At 50.0% G+C, this 22223-nt stretch overlaps 2 protein-coding genes across 5 annotated transcripts in view; one reads left to right on the forward strand and one right to left on the reverse strand.

Moving 5' to 3' along the window:
• Window positions 1-2522: 2522 nt before the first annotated feature.
• AWAT2 (acyl-CoA wax alcohol acyltransferase 2) lies at window positions 2523-10160 on the forward strand. The gene is made up of 8 exons (XM_012643429.1): window positions 2523-2607; window positions 7035-7145; window positions 7500-7570; window positions 7815-8019; window positions 8252-8426; window positions 9071-9270; window positions 9482-9672; window positions 10020-10160. Exons 1-7 carry the CDS (start codon window positions 2523-2525, stop codon window positions 9634-9636), a joined length of 1002 nt encoding a protein of 333 aa, XP_012498883.1. The 3' UTR covers window positions 9637-9672; window positions 10020-10160.
• A 1790-nt stretch (window positions 10161-11950) lies between these two features.
• The window catches only part of EDA (ectodysplasin A), a 333655-nt gene continuing 323382 nt past the window's right edge, over window positions 11951-22223 (reverse strand). Inside the window, exons 5-8 of one of the 4 annotated variants that reach the window (XM_012643114.1) lie at window positions 21883-21917; window positions 20898-20949; window positions 17853-17968; window positions 11951-16029 (exon numbers count right to left, since the gene is read on the reverse strand). In XM_012643114.1, the coding sequence (XP_012498568.1) occupies window positions 15778-16029; window positions 17853-17968; window positions 20898-20949; window positions 21883-21917 (455 nt within the window). In that variant the 3' untranslated portion in view covers window positions 11951-15777. Of the gene's footprint in view, window positions 16030-17846; window positions 17978-20897; window positions 20950-21882; window positions 21918-22223 lie in introns of all 4 variants that reach the window. The other 3 variants (XM_012643097.1, XM_012643089.1, XM_012643105.1) reach the window with 3 other exon arrangements.

A 22223-nucleotide genomic window follows, 5' to 3' on the forward strand; every position in this document is an offset into this window, starting at 1 on the left:
ACTGTGGCATTTGGCACAAGTCACCATCCCTGCTCAGAAGCTGACCTCACCTCCTCAGTGCCCACGGGACTGAGGCCAGTGCTGGGGGTCCGGACTCTTGGAGGTTGCCCTGCCGCCCTTTTCCGCCTCACTTCCCACCAGCCCTTCACAGAGCCGCCATTCCAGCCAAGAGGGGAGCTGCACCCAACACCCTCCACAGATTTCTTGTTGAGTTGAGTGGGACGACACTGGATTCAGGGAAGGCACCCAGGCCTGAGTGGGACCCATGGTGGGTGCTCACCAACGGGATTCCCCTCTGGTGGCATCTGAGCCTCAGAAAGGAGAGGGTCCAAGTGGGGCCTCAACTTCAGAGGAGAACATCACACGTTCCATACACTGAGAATCCGACCACTTCTCAGCATCCCCATTGCCGCCGACACAGCCTGAGGCACCGTCATCTCTCGCAGGGGATTATTGTCATAGCCCCTCCAAGCTCTCCTCCCCCTCCATGCCCTTTAACAGCATAAATCAATCCTGTCTCTTCTCTGCTCAAAACCCTACAAAGGCTCCCCGTTTTGGTCAGAGTAGAAGGCCAAGTCCTTACATTGGCCTACAAGGCCCTCCATGCCCATGCCACTCTTTCTGACCTCATCTACTCAGTTCCTCTTACTCGCTTGCCTCAAGTCTTCTTGCTGCTCCTCAAAACCTGCCAGGGACACTTCATCTCAGGGGCTGTGCTCTGCTCTATTTCCTCTGCCTGGAACCTTCTCAATCCAGACAGCCACATGGCTCACTTCCTCATCTCCTTTAAGCCTTTGCTCTAATGCCACCTTTTCAGGGTGGCCTTCCCTGACCACTCTTTAAAATTGTAAAGTCTGCTCTCCCTGGCCAGTCTCTTCCTACCATCCAGTGCTCTGGATCCTTCTTACTCTGCTCAAAATTCTTTTTTCCCATAGCGTTTATCACCTTATGACATATTATGTAATTAGTTAATTAATTAATTTCTATCATCTGTCTTCCTATTCCAGAATGTAAACTTCGCAAAAGCGTGCATTTTTTTGGTTCGTTTTGCTCACTGATTTGCCCCAGCTGCCTAGAATGGTGCATACACTACGTCCTCAATAATGTTGCATTAAGAAGCCTTTCCGGTCTTTCACTCTCACATGTGCTTGGCCCATAGCACACACCTGGCTGGACTCGGATGCTTCCGCACTGACACACCCCATCACACGTAGACACACACTTGTGGAGCCACCTGACCCGGTATATAAACGTGTTGACAACTAGATACATATTTTCTTTTGTACATATACACTCACATGCAAAGGCCACATGTGCACATGTACATGAATGGAGAAATCACATTTTTAAAATTTATTTTTTTATTATTATCTTGAGGGAGGATTTTTTTTCAATATTCTATTATAAAAAAATTCAAACCCGTGGAATAGTTGAAAGAATCATACAGTGAACACCCACCACCTAGACTGTGCAGATAGCATTTCGCTCTGTTTGATTTATTGCATCTCTCTTCATCACTACATCCCTCTACCCATCCATCAATATATTTCATGTGCATTTCAGGGTATATTTCAGACATCAGTATTCTTCACCCGTAAACACTTCACCATTAATGAGAGTTCAATATTTGTTTACTTTTGAGATAAAATGTACATGCTGTGAAATGCACAAATTTTAAGTGTACATTCACTGAGTTTTCACAAATGAGGTTTTGATTTGTGTAACTCAAAGTCCTATCAAGATAGAGAACATCCCTGTCACCCCCCAAAGTTCCGTCATGCGCCTTCCTAGTCAATCCCCAGCAGAGGCAACCACTGCTCTGATTTTTTCACTATAGATTAGTTTCACCTATTCTAAAATTTCATGTACATAGAATAATACCATGTGTATTAACATTCGTTTCTTCGTTCAATAAAAAATTTATTGAAAAAAAATTTATTGAGCACCTACTATGGCTTACATACACATGTGATGTCACTTCCTTTAAGTAATGACTTCTCCCAGACTGAGCAAAAGGCTGAAGGTATTTCTAGGCTTGGCCTGTGATCTCCTCTCTTCTACCATCCAATCACATTGTCACTTAGAGACCAAAGACAGCTGGGCCTCAGAAACAGAAATGCAGACCCTATAGTCCCATCTGAGCCCTGGTCTTCTTCCTGCCCGCCGCTGCCCCCGTCCAGACTGGCCCCGGAGGCCTCTTGTCAGCACACACCCACACCCAGTCACTTCCCACACGAGGACTTCATCCGCATTTCTCTACCCAGGTGTGCAAGGGGCTGTCACAATCTCAGCCTCGGCCACGCCCAAGTGGGTGAAAGTGCAGGTGGGTAGGCAACTGGAAGGAACTGGACAAGCAGAGGCGGTATGTGGTCCTGCAGTGCAGTGGAGGGGTGGGACAGAGGGTGGAGACTAGGCGGGGGCTGGAGAAGAAAGCACGAGGAGAGGAAACTCCGCAGGCCCGGAGCAGTCAGGGCTGGGCAGCAGAATAGCACTTACTTGGAGCCACTGGGACCCTGGGCATGATGCTCTTGCCCTCTAAGAAGGACCTCAAGACCGCCATGGAGGTCTTTGCTATTTTCCAGTGGGCCCTCAGTGCCTTCCTTATCGGTGAGTCTTCTTCAGCCATTGGTAAGGTGACCAACCATCCTGGCTTGCCTGGGACTTTCGAAGGATTTTAGAGTCACAGGACGTTCAGTGCTCAAACTGGGGCTGTCCCAGGCAAACCAAGATGGTTGGTCACCCTGGCCTCTGGCCTGATCCAGCTGGGCATGGTATTCATGGGATCTGTGAGTGTCCATGTGGGCGGGTGTGCGGCTCTGCAGGGGTGCATGTATGAGTGTGTATGCATGTGTATGCATGTGCCTTGCTGCAGGCTTGTATGGCAAGCCCTCCTGGGTCTACGCTGAGGTGTGGAGGCCATGTTCTGGGAAGATGGGGAGTAGTTCCACTGAGGCTAGCCAAGGAAAAGGGCTTAGCTGTGACCTCGGGGACTCAAGCAAATCATCAATGACAGACAGTTGGCCCAGTGGCAGAGGAAGGCTTTGGAAACTCCTCATCTGGAGGAATTCAACCATTTATCCATCCATTTCTTTCAACCCATACATCACCACAAACGCTTTGCATAAGTTATATATATGCCGGTCATGGAAACAAATCATTGCTGTGGGAGGGGCGCCTGGAAAAAACTACTCACCTGGCCAGTGGTTCAGGTGAGTACTGGCTGGAGTGAAGGGCATGAACTAAATAAAGAATGCAGCTGGGCCCTTGGAGCATGGAGCTGGCACAGGGCCAGTGAGCAGGAAGGGTGGGCCTTCCTTACCTCAACTCACCTGTGTTCAAATTCCAGCCCTACTACTTACTATTCGTGAAACCTTCAGGAAGGCATTTATTCTCTCTGAGTCTCATTTTCCTAATTTGCAAAATGGGTGTATTTAGGGTGTATTACTCAGGATAGTCTAGGTATGCTGTGGCAACAAATTCGCCCTGAAATCCCAGTGGCTTACCCCAGCAAATGTTTATTACTTGTTTATGTCGAATGTCTAACACAGGTTGGTGGGAGTCTCTGCTCCCTGTGGACGCTAATGTTCAGGCTGATGAAGGCACCACCAAATTGTGATGCTGCAAAATGCGGCTTAAGGGATTGTCATAGCATGGGAAGGACAGTGAATGGTGAGCTCACATGCAGTCCTTACTACCTCCAACCAGAAGTGGTGGGTAAACAGCAATGACTCGTAGACTTATTTTGAACTTCCTTAATTACTGATGAGGTTGAGCATCTTTTCATATGTTTATCAGCTAATAGTATTTCTTTTTCTGTTAACTGCCCTTTCATGACCTTTGCCCATTTTTCTATTGAATTGGGTTGACTCTTGAAGGACAAATAGGAAATAGGTGTAGAAAGGAAGAGTGTTTGAGGCACAGAGTGGGCAACATATGAAAAGTCTAGGATGTGGGGAGAGCATAATGCATTCAAGGAGCTGCCAGTGGTTAAGCGGGATGGGGCTGTGAGAAGCACAGAATTAGTGCTTGATCCATATTCACTGAATGAATGAATGAACTAGAGAGGGAAGAAAGAGGAGGCTGGAAAGCAGGCAAGGGACAGATTGTGTCGGGCACTGTAAATCGTGGAAAGGAGTTTGGACTTTTTCCTGAGGGCCATGTGGAGCCACGATGGAGTTTGGCATAGGGCCATGGCATCAGATTTGTGGTTTTGAGAGCGCATTAGAGCTCTGCATGGCAAATCGATTGTAGGAAGATAGGAGTGGAAGTGGCGATGCCAGGCAGGAGGCTGTTGCAATAATCCAGGTGAGAGATGGTGGTGATGTGGACCAGGCCAGTGGTGATGGGATGGAGAGAAAAGGAAAGAAGGGGGAAGATTCAAGATATTGGAGTAAAATGAATAGGACTCAGTGATCAGAACATGTGGGTGAGAGAAAGGGAAGAAGCAATATTGAGGGTTTGGGTCCCAGTGAGAGTTGGCAGAGGGGTGGGAGGAGCAGAAAAAGGCTAAGGAGGGTTGAGAGGAGCTCTTCTGCCTGCCCCTGTCTGGACACTCACTAACTTACATGGGGCAGGTGGTACAATGGCCCCTTGGACTCCTCTCGGCTCTTCGCACTACAAGTGAGTGGAATTGTATCCGTTTGGAGCCTAAGGCCTTGAGAGAAGGCCCTCCCAATACATCTGTGAGGACAAAAGGGTAGATATTGGTATTTTAATTCCCATTTTGCAGATGAGGAACTGAGGTTCGGCGGCATCTTTGTTCATACACATGGTAAGTGGCGAATCCAGGACTCATATCGTCACAGGGCGCTCTGCCTGAGGCCACACTCACAAGATGTCCCCGATGCTGTCTGGGTTTGAGCAAAGCGTGAGGGCAACTGGAAGGTGGCCTGTGCCCTAGACTCATGCCTCTTTTTAAATGGCGCATGTCAAAAGCGTAAAACTACTGGCTTTTGCTCCACCCTTAGTTCTGTTTCCCCGAGGCAGTCATTTTCAACTTTGTTAGCTCTTCTGGTCTTCACTTCTGTATTTCTAAATTTTACTATTTAGAATTTCTAAATAGTATTATTTTCTGATATAACAATTTTAGACATTTACTATTGACTTCCTAATATGGAAGATGAGAATTTGGCTCTATACACTATGACTAGACCTTTGTCTTCCCCCATGCTACCCAAATTGTTATAGCACAGGTTTTGGTTGAATGCCTATGACTAGGAAATATTATTCACAGTTGAGCTATTTAGTGTACAGAGATTACATTTCCTTTCCCATGCAACTTCTTGTTTACCCTGGAGTTAATAACTGCCTCATTTTAAACTTCTTTTGTTATCTATTAGAAATCTATTAGTTATCACTACTTCATCCCCCGACTCTCCACAGACATGTGAATTACACACATCAGGACACATTGAGGACATCGCTGCTGGAGCCCAGCATCTTCCTGTTACAGTCTGGCCTCATGCACAGCTGTCACCTCCAGGGCCCTTGAGGCACCTTTGGTTCAAAATTTTAAAAGGTGCTCACTCTCAGGGCTGTGCAAGTGTCGGGTCAGTGCTTGCATGACCCCAAGAGTGAGCGTCCCCTTCAATGCTGTGCCCTGGGCGCCTGGGTCACCTCTCCCTAGCCTTCAGCCTGCTCACTGCCCTCCTTCACTGGATCCCCTTTTTCCCTGGATCCTATGTGTTTCTCTTTCTTGGTTTACTCCTTCATTTTGGTGAAGCACATCCTCCAGCGGTTTTCTGAGAAAGGGACATGGGAGACAAATTTTCTGAGCCTGTGTATATCTGAAATTGTCTCTATTCTACCTTCATACTTGATTAATAATTTACCTGCATATAGAATGTCTTAGCTGTGTCTGGTGTAAGTATTTGCATCTAGAGTCTCTTTGGTTCAATTTTTTAGAGAATAATCCTCCTATCATCCAGTCGTGTAGGGGAGGGGAGGGAATCTGGGGTTCTAATTCTTTAGCAGACTTTCCACAATCCTCTGTTTTTTTTTTTTTAGCCCTGTGCCTCATGCCTGCCTTTTGTGACACCTGGTGCCTCCAAATTTTGAGTCTTTCCTACATTCTCTTGTACAAACAGGCTTGCTTCTTGCAGGCATTCCCCTTGCAGGTAACTAGATTTCAGCTTTTGTTGTTCTGAGTCAGTTACCCTCTCCTCCATCTACTTTCCTGCATGCTAGTGTTTTGCTGATGTCTCTTATCCACTGTTGGCACTTCAGTAATTCTTTTTCTTCTTGTGGGTTTATATTTTAAAAAACATTTTAATGATGATAATTTTCATGGGGCGCCAGAAAGAAGTCAAGACAAAAACTTGCATTCAAACTGCCATGTTCAATTAGAAGTGTTTTCTTTTTTGTCTTTTCCAATCTTTATTTTGACCCACTTTCTCACATTATCTATTCATAGCTGTTTTAAAAACTGAGTCCAGTAATCGTTCTAAGTGAGTGTGGCTTCCTAAGACTCATTTCCATTGATTCTCTCCTAACTACTCTAACTACGCTCTTCCGATCTTATTGGGGCTTGCCGAGGCCCAGTGCCTTATTCTAGTCCAGCTTGCGTTTTCCTTTGTTTCTTGCTCGCCGTCTTGTATGCCCCCAACCTGGCTGAAGGCGAGTTTTGGCTTTCCGTGATATTCCCTTCACTGCTGTCTCGCAGAGAAGACATGCCGAGGAAAACGTGAGTTAGAAGAAAACCGTTCCAGGACTCTTGACTGTGGGCCCAACGCTGGCTCCCTGCCATGGAACGCGCTGCGGGCAGAGCCCGCACGGTGCTGGGGAGGCCCTCACTGTGTGAGGCACGGCTGGGGAAGAACACACCTTGCCTTCCAGATCTGAATCCGGTTCCCAAGGACAGAGAGGAGAGGGGCCTGGAGATGTGGGCATGCGGGCCGGGTGCTGGGGTGAGGAAGTGAGAGCGTTGAGTGGGCCTGGGTGAGAGTGCGTGTGACCTTGGGGTCCAGAACTCCAGAGGGAGGGTGAGCGTGAGGCGTGGGTCACAGTTCATTCACTCTGGGCTGGGCTTCCTCCAGTAACCACCGTGATCCTTGTCAACCTCTACCTGGTGATGTTCACACCGTACTGGCCTGCTACTGTGCTCATGCTCGCCTGGCTGGCTTTTGACTGGAAGACCCCCGAGCGAGGTAAGGGCCCCGCCGGCACCGTGCTGCCACGCATCACACGCTCTTTCCTCTGTTCTCATTACAGTCCTAAAAGGCTCTGGCCAATTCTCAGGCAACCCTTCAGCCTGTCCCTCCTGGGCTAGAGAAGCTGAGGGAAGGGGTCCTTTTCAGGTGCTAGAAAGGCCCCAGATCAGAACTGGAGTGGGTTAGGAGAGGGGCAACTGGTGAAGCAGAAGCCACGTCTGTCCTAAACTGGCCCAGCTGTGCCTGCCCTGGTTGTCAGTTAAGAGGCCAGGAGACCGCGGTGAGTGAGGGCACCTGCGGCGGACCCCCGCGGGGGCGGGCACAGCGCAGCTGCATTGCGTCTGCTTTCAGGTGGCCGCCGCTTTAACTGTGTGAGGAGGTGGTGTCTGTGGAGACACTACTGCAATTACTTCCCGCTCAAGGTGAGTAGCCCCAGGTCCCCACTCAGGCCCTGGGCCCAGCCCCAGCTCCAGCGCTAGCGGTTGGGTCAGATTAGGGGTGGAGGGCATCATCCACGCCGCAGCCTGTGACAGTGACACCCCCTGGGGTCGTACATCGCCCAACCTGCATGGCTGGGCCCAGCAGCCCGTTCCCTTTTGGGTCTCTGGCCGAAAGAGGAGTCCTCTTCCCTGGCTGTAGCCCTCCTGACTCCACTTTCCCCCACAGCTTCTGAAGACTCACGATATCTCCCCCAGCCACAACTACATCCTCGCCTGCCACCCTCATGGGCTCATGTCCCATGCGTGCTTTGGCCACTTTTCCACAGAGACCTCAGGTTTCTCCAAGATCTTTCCTGGCATCACCCCCTATATGCTCACATTGGGAGCCTTTTTCTGGGTGCCTGTCCTCAGAGAATATGTAATGTCTACAGGTGAGTTGGCTCCTGGGACATAAAGCCAAAGAAGAAATCGCTTCCCAAGGGAGAAGTATAGGGCGATGGGTGAGAGCAAGGCCAACTCCATGATCTGCTCTGCTCGTAGACAGCTACCCTAGGCTCACCTGCTTGAAGTGAGGCTCCTTGCTCCCTCCTTTCAAGGGATAGGGCGGAAAGTTAGGGGGTTTGGGAAGGGGCCAAGGACTGTTTGGCTTTTTCTGCTCGCCAGGTGCCTGCTCTGTGAGCCAGTCCTCCATGGACTTTCTGCTTACCCGTAGAGGCACAGGCAACATGCTCATTGTTGTGGTTGGTGGCCTGGCTGAGTGCAGACACAGCCAGCCAGGCTCTTCCACCCTGGTCTTGAAGAACCGGTCTGGCTTTGTGCGCATGGCCCTTCGACATGGGTAAGAACAGCTCTGGTCCAGACTGCGGGAAGGGGATTCGAAAGCCTGGCAGGGAAGGAGGAAGGGGTTTTGAGGAAGTGCTATCTAAAGAGGGAGATGGAAGTATACAATATGTTGTTATTAACTATAGTCATCAGAAATATATACAATTTTTATTTGTCGATTAAAAATAGGAGAAAAAGGAGGGTGGAGGAAAGCCACGTCTGGGTTGGAGTAGAGCCAAGGCCAGGTCCTGGAGGCATTTCTGCTTACGAAGCAAGCGTAGAGGGCCAGCCCTGAGCCTATTATCCCTCACACCAGTCTCTCTTCTGGGCCAGTTCCCCATCTCAGAGAGGGCCAGGTGTAGCCTGTGGGTTACAGAGAGGGAAGCCAACGGGGATGGCTCTCAGGTCTTATCTTCCAGTGTTCCAAACCTGGGGCTTCACAGGAGGGGCTGGGCTTGCTCCCTGCAGCTTATTGCTGCTTTTCCTCCACAGGCAGCCAGGGCTAGGCCGTGGGGCCCCCACATTGAGCTTGGACCTACGCACAGCTGGGCTGGGGTCTCAGGAGCCTGCAGGCAGACCCGGGGACCACTGGCAGCACGCCTGGCTTTTAGCAGAGTCCCTACCTTTCTGGGCATCAAAGGACATGCTTTTCCTCTGCAGGGTGGCTCTAATCCCTGCATATGCCTTTGGGGAGACAGACCTCTACGATCAGCACATTTTTACTCCTGGGGGCTTGGCCAACCGCTTCCAGAAGTGGTTCCGGAGAATGGTACACATCTACCCTTGTGCTTTCTATGGCCGTGGCTTCACCAAGAACTCCTGGGGCTTACTTCCCTATGCTCGGCCTGTGACCACCATTGGTGAGTGGGCCCTCGTGCTCGCAGCCTTGGTCTAGGATTCAGGATCCAGCTCTGAGGCTGGGCTATGCTTAGAGGCAGGGAGCCTGGCTAAGATGGGTGGGGGCTTTGAGGTGAGGGTGGGGAGAGCCTGGGCTTGAGGCCTGGGGCCCATTCTGAGGAGTGAACTATTCTGATGCTTTTTTCCCTTTTCCTTCTCTGTCTCCCCCGGCAGTTGGGGAGCCTCTACCACTGCCCAAGGTTGAGAATCCGAGCCAGGAGATCGTGGCTAAATACCACGCACTCTATGTTGATGCTCTACGCAAACTGTTTGACGAACATAAGACCAAGTTTGGCATCTCAGAGACCCAGGAGCTGGTGATAATTTGACAGACATCCCCAGCAGCCTCTCAGCCTGGCTGGAAGGTATGATGGAGCCAGTGAAAACAGGAGGACAAAAGTCCCCTAGGCAGTGGTCCCCAACCGTTTTGGCACCACGGTCCAGTTTCATGGAACCAATTTTTCCGTGGACCCAGGGTGGGTGGGGGGATGGAATGTGATGGGGAGCAGCTGTAAATACAGATGAAGCTTCACTCGCTCCTGCTCACCTCCTGCTGTGCAGCCTAGTTCCTAACAGGCCATGGAGCAGCACCAGTCCGCGGCTCAGGGCTTGGGGACCACAGCCCTATGGGCCAGTCCTCATTATGGGAAGGGGCTGTCCATTTGGATGTTTTCTGCACTCCTGTTCCCACTTTGTTGCTTTCTCCTTCCAGCTCTTCTCTGCCTTTTCCTTGTGGTTACAGGGGAGACAGCCCCAAGAAGCAGGGGAGACCCTAGGGGACAGGTACCTGAAGGCACCTTGGCACCAGCATTAAGGAAAACAATGGACGGAATAAAAATCCCATCTTCTGATACCGTGTGCCCCAACTAGTCTGTTTCGAGGGCTCTAGGATCCCTGCGCATGTCTTTCCTTCTCTACCTCTCAAACAGCCCCATCTCATGGCATCAAGACTCATGCAGGACTGGGTGCCTTGAGAGCTGGTGGGCTTTGAGTTCAGGCTCCGCACCTTCAAGACATGTGACTTTGGGGCAATCAGTCACCACTGAGCCTCAGTTTCCTAATCTATAAAACGGGTTTAATAATCCCTCCCCTGCTTACCTCAAAGGCTGTTGGGATGATCAGATGATACTGGATGTGATTGAACTTTGTAAATTGGAAAGCTCCCCAAAATTATTCCCCTCCAACCACTTTACCCATGTCCTGTTCCTGAGCAATGTCCTAAATTTCATGGCATCTCATTTTTTAAAAGGTTTACAATGTGGGATCTTGTGTTGAAGGCTGAAGTAACTGATACCCCCTGCTACTCCCTGGTCCACACTGTTTCTGCCTCATAAAGCTGTAACAGAGTGGGTCAGGCTCAGGCCTAATTTTCTCTGTCTTTGCCCCAGCAACTCGCCTATACTTGCCTGGCCCTATGTCTGCCCTTTGTGTGAGAGTCAGCCAGACTGCTCAGATGGAAGTGAGGTACCTGGCTTCCAGCAGCCATAAGGAACTCTCCTTCTGAATAGCAAGTCTCAGACTCTTGGCTCAGTGGTTGTTGCAATGACAGGTTACACAATTTGGCACACAGCTCCTTTGTTCCATCCCTCTTGGGTGGATGCCATTTGGTCCAGTGATTTACCTGCACTGAGCTCGACAATTTGGGCTAGAACATCGTGTGTGTTTACTACAGTGTGATCTGCTGCCTCTGCCCTGGGTGCCTGCCTCATGTGATGATTTGTACACCGTGGGGCAAAGACATGCTTCCACTTTTCTGCTGTTTCTGTTACATCTTGTGCCAAAGATTACGTTTTCCCTGAGCGTCCATGTTTCTAAACAGTCTGCAAGATTGTTGTGACTGGTTTCCTTTTAAAAAAAGACCTCTAAGGTGGCCAGAGGCCCAGCCTGGGCTCCAATATCCAGGCCCTGCACATTTGGCCAATGCAGATTTGTCATGTGCTACTGTGCGCACATTGCTGCTTAAGTGTCACCTTTTCCACCTATATAATGGGAGCAAAGGCTGCTGGGGTTGTGAAAAGTGCCCAAAACTCCCTTGAGCTATGTCTTCTTGAGCTTGCTATCTGGTCTTCTTCCTGGGAGCCTCTTCCTTATTACAACATTCATGCAAAGAGCTTGGGGCCAAGTGTGGAGCCAGCATGGTAGGGTGGTGGAAAGGGTACTGGACCGGGAATCAGACCAGCCAGACACACTCACTTGTTGGGTGACCTTGGGCAAGCTACTTAAATTCTTTGAGCATTGGTTTCCTCAATGCTCAAAATCTGCAAAATGGGATGAGACCCTCCTGAGGAGCTGGAGGCTGGATCTACCCAAGCTGTTTTGGGCCCAGGCCTGAAATATGTTATAGATGCCACAGTCTCAAGCTGAGGGTGACTCCATGCTGTGTGTCCCTGCTCCAGGACAATGTTCCTTTTGGTGGGATATCTACCTACCAGGCATGTGGTTATAGGAGAAGATACAAGGTGATGGGGATGGGGGCATGTGGTCTGGGGCAGAGAGGATGATGGATGGGGATGTTTTGACAGAAAACTCAGACTACCTTCCTTCTGTAGCCCCCTCTAAAATGCGTACCTTGGTCCTTCCCCTAGCTCATGTGAGGTGTCACTTGCAAAGAGGCACCTAACATGTAGGAAGTGCTCAAGGCAATTTCAAGAAGGGGGGAGCAGTTTATTTGCAAAGAACAGACCATTAATTTACACAAACTTACATCCCAGTTTATATACATTATATATAGTTTATATACACAGTATCTCACACTGGATGCTGGCCCCCCAAAAGCAGCATTGGGCCTGCTCCAGGCCATTCTCAAAACAAAACCCCCCTATCCCAGCTGGAGGAATGAAGAAGTGGCACACCCCAACCCCTCCTGGAAAGAGCCCTGAAATGGATTAAGAGAAAAAAAATCAGTTTCCTTCTTTGTGCTCACAGGGCCTCAGGGAGACTCCAGGCAGGGATGGGGCCCGAGGCAGGACTAGAGTAGCCTAAGGACTTCCTGGTAGTGGGCCAGTCTAGAGCCTTCCAGTCCAGAGGCAAGAGCTGGGAGAATGCCTTGGGAGGAGGAAGAGTTCTGATGAAGGCTGCTACTCTCTGCCTGGCCAGGCTCCTGGAGGGGGCCAAGCATTTCCAGCCTGGAGTCTGCGGGTAGGAGAAAGAGGGCCATGTGGGACAGGGACTACGCTACTCCGTCACTCTGCTGAGTCTGGAGTCGGGGCTTGCGCACCACTTTGGGTAGGTCCCCTTCCTTCTCTGGGCCTCAGTTTCCACATGAGTAACAGGGGGTGGAATGTAGGTTGGGCTAGATTCCCTCTAGGGGCCTTTTTAGCTGGAAATTTGCGTCCACCAGAAGTTACATAAAACACACACACAATGTGGATCAAAGTCTTTGTTTGCCACCAGGGTTCCTAGCTCTTTCCTGTTCAGCAAAAGAAATTTGGCTCAGGATGGATGAAGGGGGAAATAAGGCAAATACTATTTTTCCAGGTAACCAGTAGTTGAGTAGCCTCTGACAGCTGCCTTTTGTGCCAGCTTGGCTGTTGAAGCCCAAGCAGCTGGCAGAGGCCTCTGCCATGCAATTCTTCAAATCTCTGTCATCTGCTTGCCCACAAATGTTCTTGTCCCATTCTTCGCACTAGCCTTGGCCCTCTGGTAAACTCACATCAGCATAATTCCAAATTGTCAATCTATTCCCACATTCACTTATCAGTAAGTCACTTCCCCACTTTGTCAATGACTTCGCAGCAATAGGGGCCCCAGCTACCCGTTGCTCCTTCGTCATCCCCCCCAGGGTTCCTTTGGGGGTTCAGAATGAATAAAGGGTCAGATGGGAATCCTATTTCCCCTATAATCCCCTCCATGTCTGGACAATAGACTGGGTATCAGAACGCTCTTTGGAGGCATGATTAAGAAGACTTCCTCTTCTCTCCTCAGACCTTTTTGGCCTTAGAACCAATCTTGGGTCTTCCCTCCATCCCTGAGAGCCCCTGGAAGTGCTAAGGTCTCTGTGGTATGATAGAAAGAGATAAGGAGTCATACTTAGTAGCTGTGGGCAGTGGGCTGGCTCCTGTAAGCTGTCAGCAGGGTAACAAAAGGAGGACCTTGCCCACAGCAGGGGCTCCACACATGATGGTTGGCTGGTTCCTCAGATGGGGGAAAGAACATGAGGGCTACCAGTTCTGTGGGTCCCAGAGGCCTGCTGCTTGGACATGGTGTCAACAAGATTCTTCTGAACACAAGACATCTGAGGATGATGACTATTTCCCCAAAAAATGTCTGACTCTTTTGCCACAGAATCCCTGGTGGCCAAGAGAACAGGCACTACCATCACGGGATGAAAATGGGCATCTCTGGGTTTCTCCCTAGGACTGTCAAGGATTTTGGTTCCATATTACCAATTTTATTGATTCTCTCTAGACCTGAGATTCCACATGACGCTGTGGTGTAACAGAATAGTTTTGGAGTTAGACCTGGCTGAAGCCTCAGGTCTGTGACTTAAACTGGGTGAGATCTTGGTCAAAGTCCTTAATCTCTCTGAGCTTCACCTAAACAATAGCATTTGCTGTATTATCTGCCCTGCCTCCTTCAAAGAAGATAATAAAAGAGGAAGTACTTTCCAGACTTTAAGGAGAGGTTCCTGTTGGTTCCTGCTACAACTGCACACTGTCCAAGGCACTTTATAGGAGTTGGGGACAGACACATGCCTAAAGTTTGCTTCACCTTGGGTTCGCAAGGCCATCATTAGCAACTAGACAATGGAGGCCTAGCCCGCCACTTCTTGCCCTGACCCTGGAAGGACCGAGCAGTATAGTTGCTTAGAAAGGGAAGACACAGCTGAGAAATAAGTACCTGTTGCTCTTGGTGGATTTCAGCTGCCTGGAGGAACTTATTCCCCATCTTCTGAAATGAAAACTCCTTTCAGGAGCGAGAGGACTGGACTGTACAAGGGTGGCGCTCCCAGTTTTGGACTGGACCTAGCACCCAGAAGCCAGGCTGGGCCCAGGCTGTCAGAAATAAGGAGGGCCCTTGAATGGTCCTACCATATGATCAGGTGGAAAGCTTGGGGATAAAGGGAAGGTGCCTTTGGACCTGAACTAGGGGACAGAGCCCTGCCCAAAGCCTAGACATTGATGCCTAGACACTGGCTTCCCCTGAGCCTGGCATCTGTGGTGACTATGCTCTGCTATGGTTTATGAAGCCAGAATGAAGACAGGCTGGGTCAGTAGAGCGTGAGCCGCTGTCCTTTCAGATAAGGCCTGGACTAATGACCACTGGAGTTGCAGCAAACTTGAACAAAACCCCTCTGTCCTCTCCCCACCTCTTGTCCTTTCGAGGCCAGGCAGAAAGGCTGTGCCTTGCTGACGCCCAGGGGCAGCCCAGGGCTTGGGAATTTAGAAGGCTACTGTGGTGGCTGCCTGTTAAGAGTCAGAAATAGTAGAACTTGAAGGGACTTCTAGAGGTCATCCAGTCCAACCTTTTATCCCCAGACACAATTCAATTAGGATTAGATGAATAACATTTGTGCTGCTTAATAAATGGAAAATTCTCTTTGTGCCCAGATAAGCTAAAGAACGTCCCGGACTCACACGAGCACAGGTCCCAGGTTAGGCACCTGTCTCAGACAGAGGTAGGCTCTGTGGAGCAACAAGACAGGAGTTCTAGTCAGGCTGGGAATGGGGGCAATGAGGACGCCATCCCAGGGAGTTTTCTGAGTGTGGAGCACAGCTGTAAACAAAATGAGAGACATGTGGCCCGAAGTACACATTCAGGTTCTTACGTGCAGGCAGGTTTGTGGCCATTCCCTGCAATTGATCCGAGGCAGAGCAAGCCTTCCCTCTCCACAGCCCAGCAAGCTGCCACAGCATGGCTCTCAGCCCGAGTGGGAAGAGCTCTCTGGCCCTCCTGCAGGCCACAGTGTGGAGCAGCAAGAATGCTTCCACTACTGAGGCTGCCCTCGTGGCAGCTTTCTCACGTGGTCTCTGCCACAGGCAGCTGCCTTTGCCCTCCCTGGCCCTCTCCTTAGGCTGCAACGCTCCCTTCCCACTCGCCCCCACCCCGACCCCCTCCCAAGAGAGGAGCAGCAGCCCCCTTGGGTCAGTTATTCCCCCCAGAGTCTGGAGTGCACCTTTGCTTTCTCTGGCCTGCTGCCCTGGATCCTCATTTTAGTGCAACGAACGATAACTCCGACAACAGGGACCTTGGGGGTTGAAAAGCCATGCCATAAGCCAGTCAGCAGGGAGCCAAAGAAGGTTCTGCTTCATGTAAACCCTGGGGCTCCATCAACTGTCCTGTTAACTCAAGGTCATTCTGGAAAGTCAAGCAGGCCGTGTCATCCTGGAATCACTGGGGAATAAATAGCAGTGGGGCATTTCTCTCTGTGGCTGCAATACGAATATACCTCACTCCACAGCAGCACTTAGAGGTTCTGGGAGTCCCGGCTCCCAAATCTGGGGCAGGGGCAGGGGCAAAATGGGGGGAATCTAGGATGCAGGGGCTTCACCCAGCCTGATGGCCCCAAAGAAGGTGGTGTGTTTGCTCATGTTGATAGAGATGTCAGCATGCACCATCTTCACGGCGATCTTCTGCCGGGCTTTGAGGAGGCAGACGCCTGCGGTGTAGCAAGTGTTGTAGTTGGTCTTGCCCGTCTCGATGCTGCGGGTGCACTGCAGGAAGGGCTTCTCGTCCACCACCACCTCATAGCTGGCAAAGTCCGTGAAGTTGATGTAGTACACCTGGGTGAAAGGCAACAAGAAGGGATTGGGGAAGAGAGGAAAGAGAGGGTGGGGACCCTCCCTGTCGTGAACAGACAGAACCTTCTCAGATGAGCTGCCAGTATACCTTGTGGAGGTGGCAGGGCCAACTGAAGTTGTGCTGGCCGGCCAACAGGAATGGCAGGGTGACAGGTTTATGCACTGTACTCCCACTGCAGGGGGCTCAGGTGGCTGAAAAAGCCTTTCTTACAACAGCACACCTGTCATTAACTCGGTGAGGCCAAGAACCATGCCTTAATTGCTCCCTTACACCCCACCCCTGCCCCAGCTCTGGCATGAAGCACAGTGCTGTGCACATATTAGGTGCTCAATCAGGGCTATAGACACAAACTAACTTCCACTTGCAGGCCTCACGGACGATTTGTGGAGAAACTTAGATTCCCCAGAGAGGTCACATAACTTGCCATTTCTTCAGCTTTTTAACAGAAGCTCACTCAGCTTGCAGCAACTCGCCCCTGCAGCTGAACTTTCCTCACTGATTCACAGCGCCCTTTGGCCCTCTCATTTGACGACTGAGGAAACAGGTCCACAGAGATGGAGAGCTAATCCACCACAAATGAGATAAAGAATTTAGCAGGGCAAAAGCCAGGCCCCTAATTTCACTTCGTGGCCAGAGGGAAGCACTAACCGATGCTCAATGGCCTGACATCATGGGGATTTTCCTGGCATGTGTGGACCACTCCCAATTCTTTCCTAGGTCCAGAAAATTAACTGTTCCATCCTTCACTACTCTTATCCGTCACACTCCACTCCAAGCTTTGATTCCCTAACTCCCACCACATGGAGCTCATAGGTCAGAGGACCTTGCGATTATACCCACATGCCCCATGGGGCTTGGGACCTTCATCCATCATCCTAAATCACTTTATGAAAATCCGCCTTCTCCATGAGCTCTTCAGGTGGGGGCAGTGTATTCAGGTGCCGTATAATCTCTTAGGTCAGGACCCAAGCTATGCCAAGATACTTAGTGTGCCGAGCAAATTCTTGTTAACCCACCTTCTCTGGCCACTCTCCTGTTAGACCCATCTGTGGGCTCTGTGGTCCTCCTGTCCGTCCGCCTGCTTGCTGCCTGCCTACAAAAGCCTCAACCTCAAGGCTCATCCACCCCTATCTTTGAGGAGCCACCTTCCTGGAGCAAACGATGGGGGATGGAAGTGGATGGGCACTGGCAGACTTGGGGAGTGGGCCCAGGGCAGGGGAAGGATAAAAGCAAAGGGAGAAAAGGCTGGGAGAATGACAGTAGGAAGGATGCGAGAATAATAGAGAAACAGAAAGACAGAGAAACAAATGGGAGGAAGAGGAAGGAAAGACAGTCAGAAATCTTTTTGAGGTAGAGAGAAAGTCCACAGGAGCACTGTTCATTGTAATGCCCAAGCTAGCAGTATTGAGGGGAGGGGTTCTCAGCAGCCCTGGAACTGACTTTCAGAGAATATGCTGAGACCAAGTTCAAGTTTGGCAGTAGAACCAAACAGCTCAGAGGGGAAACAAGGGCCTGGGGCCCTGCAAGAGGGAATCAGATGGTAGCGTGTGGGAGGGGCCTCTTTTCAGTTCTTCAATATTTGGCTAGGGAAACAAACAAACAAACAAAAAACCGCGAAGCAGGCCTCCTCTCTCTTTCCTCCTTTCTACTCCCTCCCAATGCTGTTCCCCTACTTCCCTCACCCACCAAAGGAAGTTAGCCATTGGATGATTTTGGCTAGTTCCACAGTGCCCCTATGTGGCCTGCACTGGATCTGCATTCTGGATATAAGAAGAGTTAGGCCTAAGACCGTACTCACTTCTACCTGACTATAGATGAAGTAGGTGCCGTCCACCAGTACCTCCAGCTCCCCGCTGCGGGGATGTAGCTTGAACACCTTGGGGTTCATAGTGATGCGAGACCAGTCATTGAGCACTCCACCTGAAAGATCTCAGTATGAGAGAAGGGCAGTCACTCAGCACATGTCAGAATAATCTGGGCAATAGAAAATAAGAAATACCGAGCAGTACATAACCCCCACCCCTATACCAATGCAACCAGGATAGCCTAGAAGGCCAAGCTTTAAGAAGAGCATTTGGAAGCAGAGAAGGTGTTCTGTTTGTAAAGCAGCTCAGGGCTCCTGGAGTCTGCCTTTCTGTCTTCATCCTTCTTTTTTTGACCTCTCCATCTGGAAGGGTCTTTACTCAACACCTTCTAGCTGGAATCTTGGGGAGAGAGGAGTAAGATGAGCGTGGGCACGCTGCCCTATTTTCTTTGTTGTTATGGGGCCTGCACAGGCAAGATTCAGACACTAAGTGGCAGGCTAGGTCTTATTATTCAATGTTACTTTCCTAGCCATAGCTACTGAATCCCTCTCCGGTCTCATAGGTTCATGCATTTTCTCCTTCTCCTTGAGAGATTCTTTTTTATGGTTCCATCACACCCACACCTTTCTGGAAGGCCTCCCTGAGCCCCCAGGAAGCAATTCAGTCCAAGGAACTGTCTATCTGGGGAACCTTAGGGATAAGGGGTGATTCAGACTTCATGGCAGCCAGGGCTAGTGACCATCAGTACCAAGACCCCAGAGGTGAGAGGGGTCCTTATGAGAGTGAGGGATAGACTTCTAGGCTGTACTAGAACCAGCCAGAAGAACAGGGGAGAGTGTCTGGGAGCTGAGGCACCCTTGGCAAAGCATCTGTCTCTTGGCCCCACCCCAGTCAGGGGTGGAGGGGCAGTCATACTGTTTGGTAGGACAGTGGGAGCCAGCATGTGAGGGTGGAGGAGAAATTTCTTTCTATCCTGCTAAAAGAGGTATGTTCCTTCCTACCCTGAGAGGAGGTCATCCAAGCCCATGGGGCCCTTTCTCTTCTAAGCCATCCATTCTTCACCCAATAAATTGTTTTGAATGTCCATCCTTGGCCAGTCTCAGGGGGCCTGCCTCTCTGAGGTGTTAGGAAACAGGCTTTCTGGAAAAGGTGCCATCTTCCCTCAAGGTGATAAGTGGATGGGATAGGAGTTAGGAGGAGATAGTCTGGCTCTATCCCTTAAATGGACCACTCTGCATGTCGTCCTTCCACCTGACCCCATCACTTTTTCTGGTGGAACTGAAGGTCAGCACAGAGTAATACTGGGGACTGTCCCAGAGGGGCTGGAAACAGTCTCATTATACGGTAGTGGGAGCAAAATCAGTAGCTGCTGACACAGAATAAACACTGAGGCCACCCATCTAGATACCCAAACAAATCTATTTCTTGCCTGTCTCAGTCCTCCCTGGAAAGATGGTGATCATGGCCCACCCAGGGCCTTGGAGTTCCCAGCAGGACCACTTGGGTTTTGGTGCCATTCTGTTCCTATTTACACTTCTGAGGCTATTGAGTCAGCCATCCAGGCGGCAGTCAGGGGAGTAGCTAAGTCCAATCATTAAGGAAACTCAGCACAGCCAGTTCAGGACTGATTGGGCTCTTAGAAGCTATCCCCACGTAGCAGGTTTCTTAACCTTGATTTACTGTTCCCGCACTCACGGCCCCTCCCTTCCACTCCAAGCTCTGCCAGCATCTGGCATCTCGGCCAGCTTGCTGCTTCCTGGGGCTCCTGGGGTTCATGCATTTCAGGCTTTGTGCACCGGGGACTGGACATTATTTCAAAGCGCTGTTCTATAATGAATGTTCATGTCTCTTTGGGGAAGAAAATGAACCTAATCATTCAGTGGAGTGTACATACACATCACTGAAGAAGCACAGTGCAGGGGAAAGAGTCAGATAGATTTGAATCCCAGCACCTAAACTTAACTGTGAAATCTTGGGCCAGTTAATTAACCTCTCTGTGCTTCAGTTTCTGTGTCTGTAAAAAGGAGCTAATACCTACCTCATAGGGTGGTTGTGAAGATCACATGAAATAAAAGACAAAGCTTGGGCCGGGCGCGGTGGCTCACGCCTGTAATCCTAGCACTCTGGGAGGCCGAGGCGGGAGGATCGCTTGAGCTCAGGAGTTCGAGACCAGCCTGAGCAAGAGCGAGACCCCGCCTCTACTAAAAATTAGAAAGAAATTAATCGGCCAACTAAAAATATATAGAAAAAAATTAGCCGGGCATGGTGGCGCATGCCCGTAGTCCCAGCTACTTGGGGGGCTGAGGCAGAAGCATCGCTTGAGCCCAGGAGTCTGAGGTTGCTGTGAGCTAGGATGATGCCACGGCACTCACTCTAGCCCAGGCAACACAGTGAGACTCTGTCTCAAAAAAAAAAAAAAAGACAAAGCTTGTTGAAAACTCTAAAGTACCATACAAATATAAGGCAGTACAATTTATTATGGTATTATCCAATCTCTCTGGTACTCTGTTTCCCCATTTTTTAAATGCAGAAATTACATTAAATCAGTGTTTCTTAACCTCATTAAACACAGTCTCACTTTTGCTTGACACTAGCATTTCATACTCCCTGGGGATCCTAACATGCCCCCCCACTTCCCTGAGAAAAACAGCCTCTCTACCCATTTTCTGTGTAGATCCATCAGACAAGAATAATTTAATTTTATGTAGTTTTAATTTCTTAATTTGTATTGTGAAAGTGTTTGTCAAACTACACATATCTCCATGGTGACTCTGATATCACCTCTCTCTCCCAAGAATGCCCAGGCTTGATGATGTCTCAAATTCCTTTCAGCTCCCTCATCAGTGATTCTAAATGCAATTTAGGTCTTGGTGCAAGCAATTACTCAGGACAACCAGTAGAGGGCATGATGGAGTAGAGAATGGCCCCTTATACCAAGGGTACCTCAGAGGCCTGGGAGGAACTAGGCTGGGTGATTATCTGGAGACTGGGAATGAGGGAGAGGAGAAGCTCCTCTCAGGGAGAGAGCCTACTTTGATTCTTACCATTCTTGACTTGAATTGCTGACCCTTGGCCCTGTAGATGCACCACAGCTGGCTGGGAGGATGAGAAGGATAGAGAGCAGTCACTATAAGTAATGGCTGCTTGCTCAGCCACTGGTTCCCATGTTTCCACTCCTGGTTTCTAGTCTCCTTTTGTAATCCAATTCTGATCCCTCTCCCTTGTCTTGGGATGTTAGTGACTGACTACATTTCTACTAGAGGGTAATATGATTTTGTAGCTCTGCCACTTCCTAGCTATGTGACCTCAGCCAAATGAAATGCCTCTGAGCCTCATTTCCCTAACTGTAAAATGGGGATTATAAGAATCTCTGTCTGACCTCTCTAACATGGATATTTGAAGATCAAATTAGGTGATGGATATACAATTGCCCTGCAAGCCATCAAGCACTGTGCAGCTGTGTAGATTTATCACTGCGGCCACACAGCTGTAGTGAGGAGGCTGAGATGAGACAAGGCAAGGCAGCAGGACCCGCCAATAGAGACAGATTAGGCAGCTGGAAGACTGGGAGGAGCCCTTCAGGACATGAAGCAGAAGCCCAGGCTGGGCTTGGGCTTGAGCTGGTTGGCTCTTTTTCAAGGACATACTCTTAAATGCCTCAGCTCCAGATCCCAGGTGGTCTGAGTGCTGACAAGGTGTCTGGGGTGGTCGGGGAGTCGGAGGCCCAGGTGAATAGGCCTGACTGGCAGCTCGTTTAAGCTGAGTACTGGACCTGGCTATGGTGGCCCTCTCTCCTGTATATTAAGGAAAAATGGTCCTGGCAGACTTGGTTGTGTTAGCTAAAAACAGGCCCCGGAGCAAAGCTTTTGTATTCATAGAGATGAGAGGAGTCTGTGAGTGAAAACCCTCAGGACCTCCAGGGTGTCCTTACAAAATAAAGCTTCAGGAAATTTAATAGGGAGCTAATTTAAAGGTGGCTCTGGCCCTTGGCCTTCCCTTCTCCCAGGAAGGGAGCAATCCCCAGCCAACCTGGTTTTCTCGGGCTCCAGCTTTATCAGCAGCACCTGCAAAATAAGACAGGACAATCAGAGGGCAGGCTCTTTCTACTTCCCTTTCTCCTCACCTGAGCAGCTAGTGGCAGTGAGCTTTGCTCCCTATAGCCAGTCCTGTCTGAGCTTTATTCTCCAGGGCTTAGAGCTGGAGAAAGAGTAAGAGTGCAACTCGGGGCCCTTGGATGAGAGAGGACACTCCTTCCTTCCCTTTTCTGTCCCTGCCTTTCATCATCAGCGGGCCCAGTACCCAAAAGGGAAACTGCTGGGTATTGCCTCTTGCCAATACTGGTCCAAGGCAAGCCTCACTGAGCACCCATG

Source organism: Propithecus coquereli, unplaced genomic scaffold (assembly GCF_000956105.1).
Source record: "Propithecus coquereli isolate 6110/MARCELLA unplaced genomic scaffold, Pcoq_1.0 Scaffold101, whole genome shotgun sequence".
In the NCBI taxonomy this organism is placed as follows: Eukaryota; Metazoa; Chordata; class Mammalia; order Primates; family Indriidae; genus Propithecus; species Propithecus coquereli.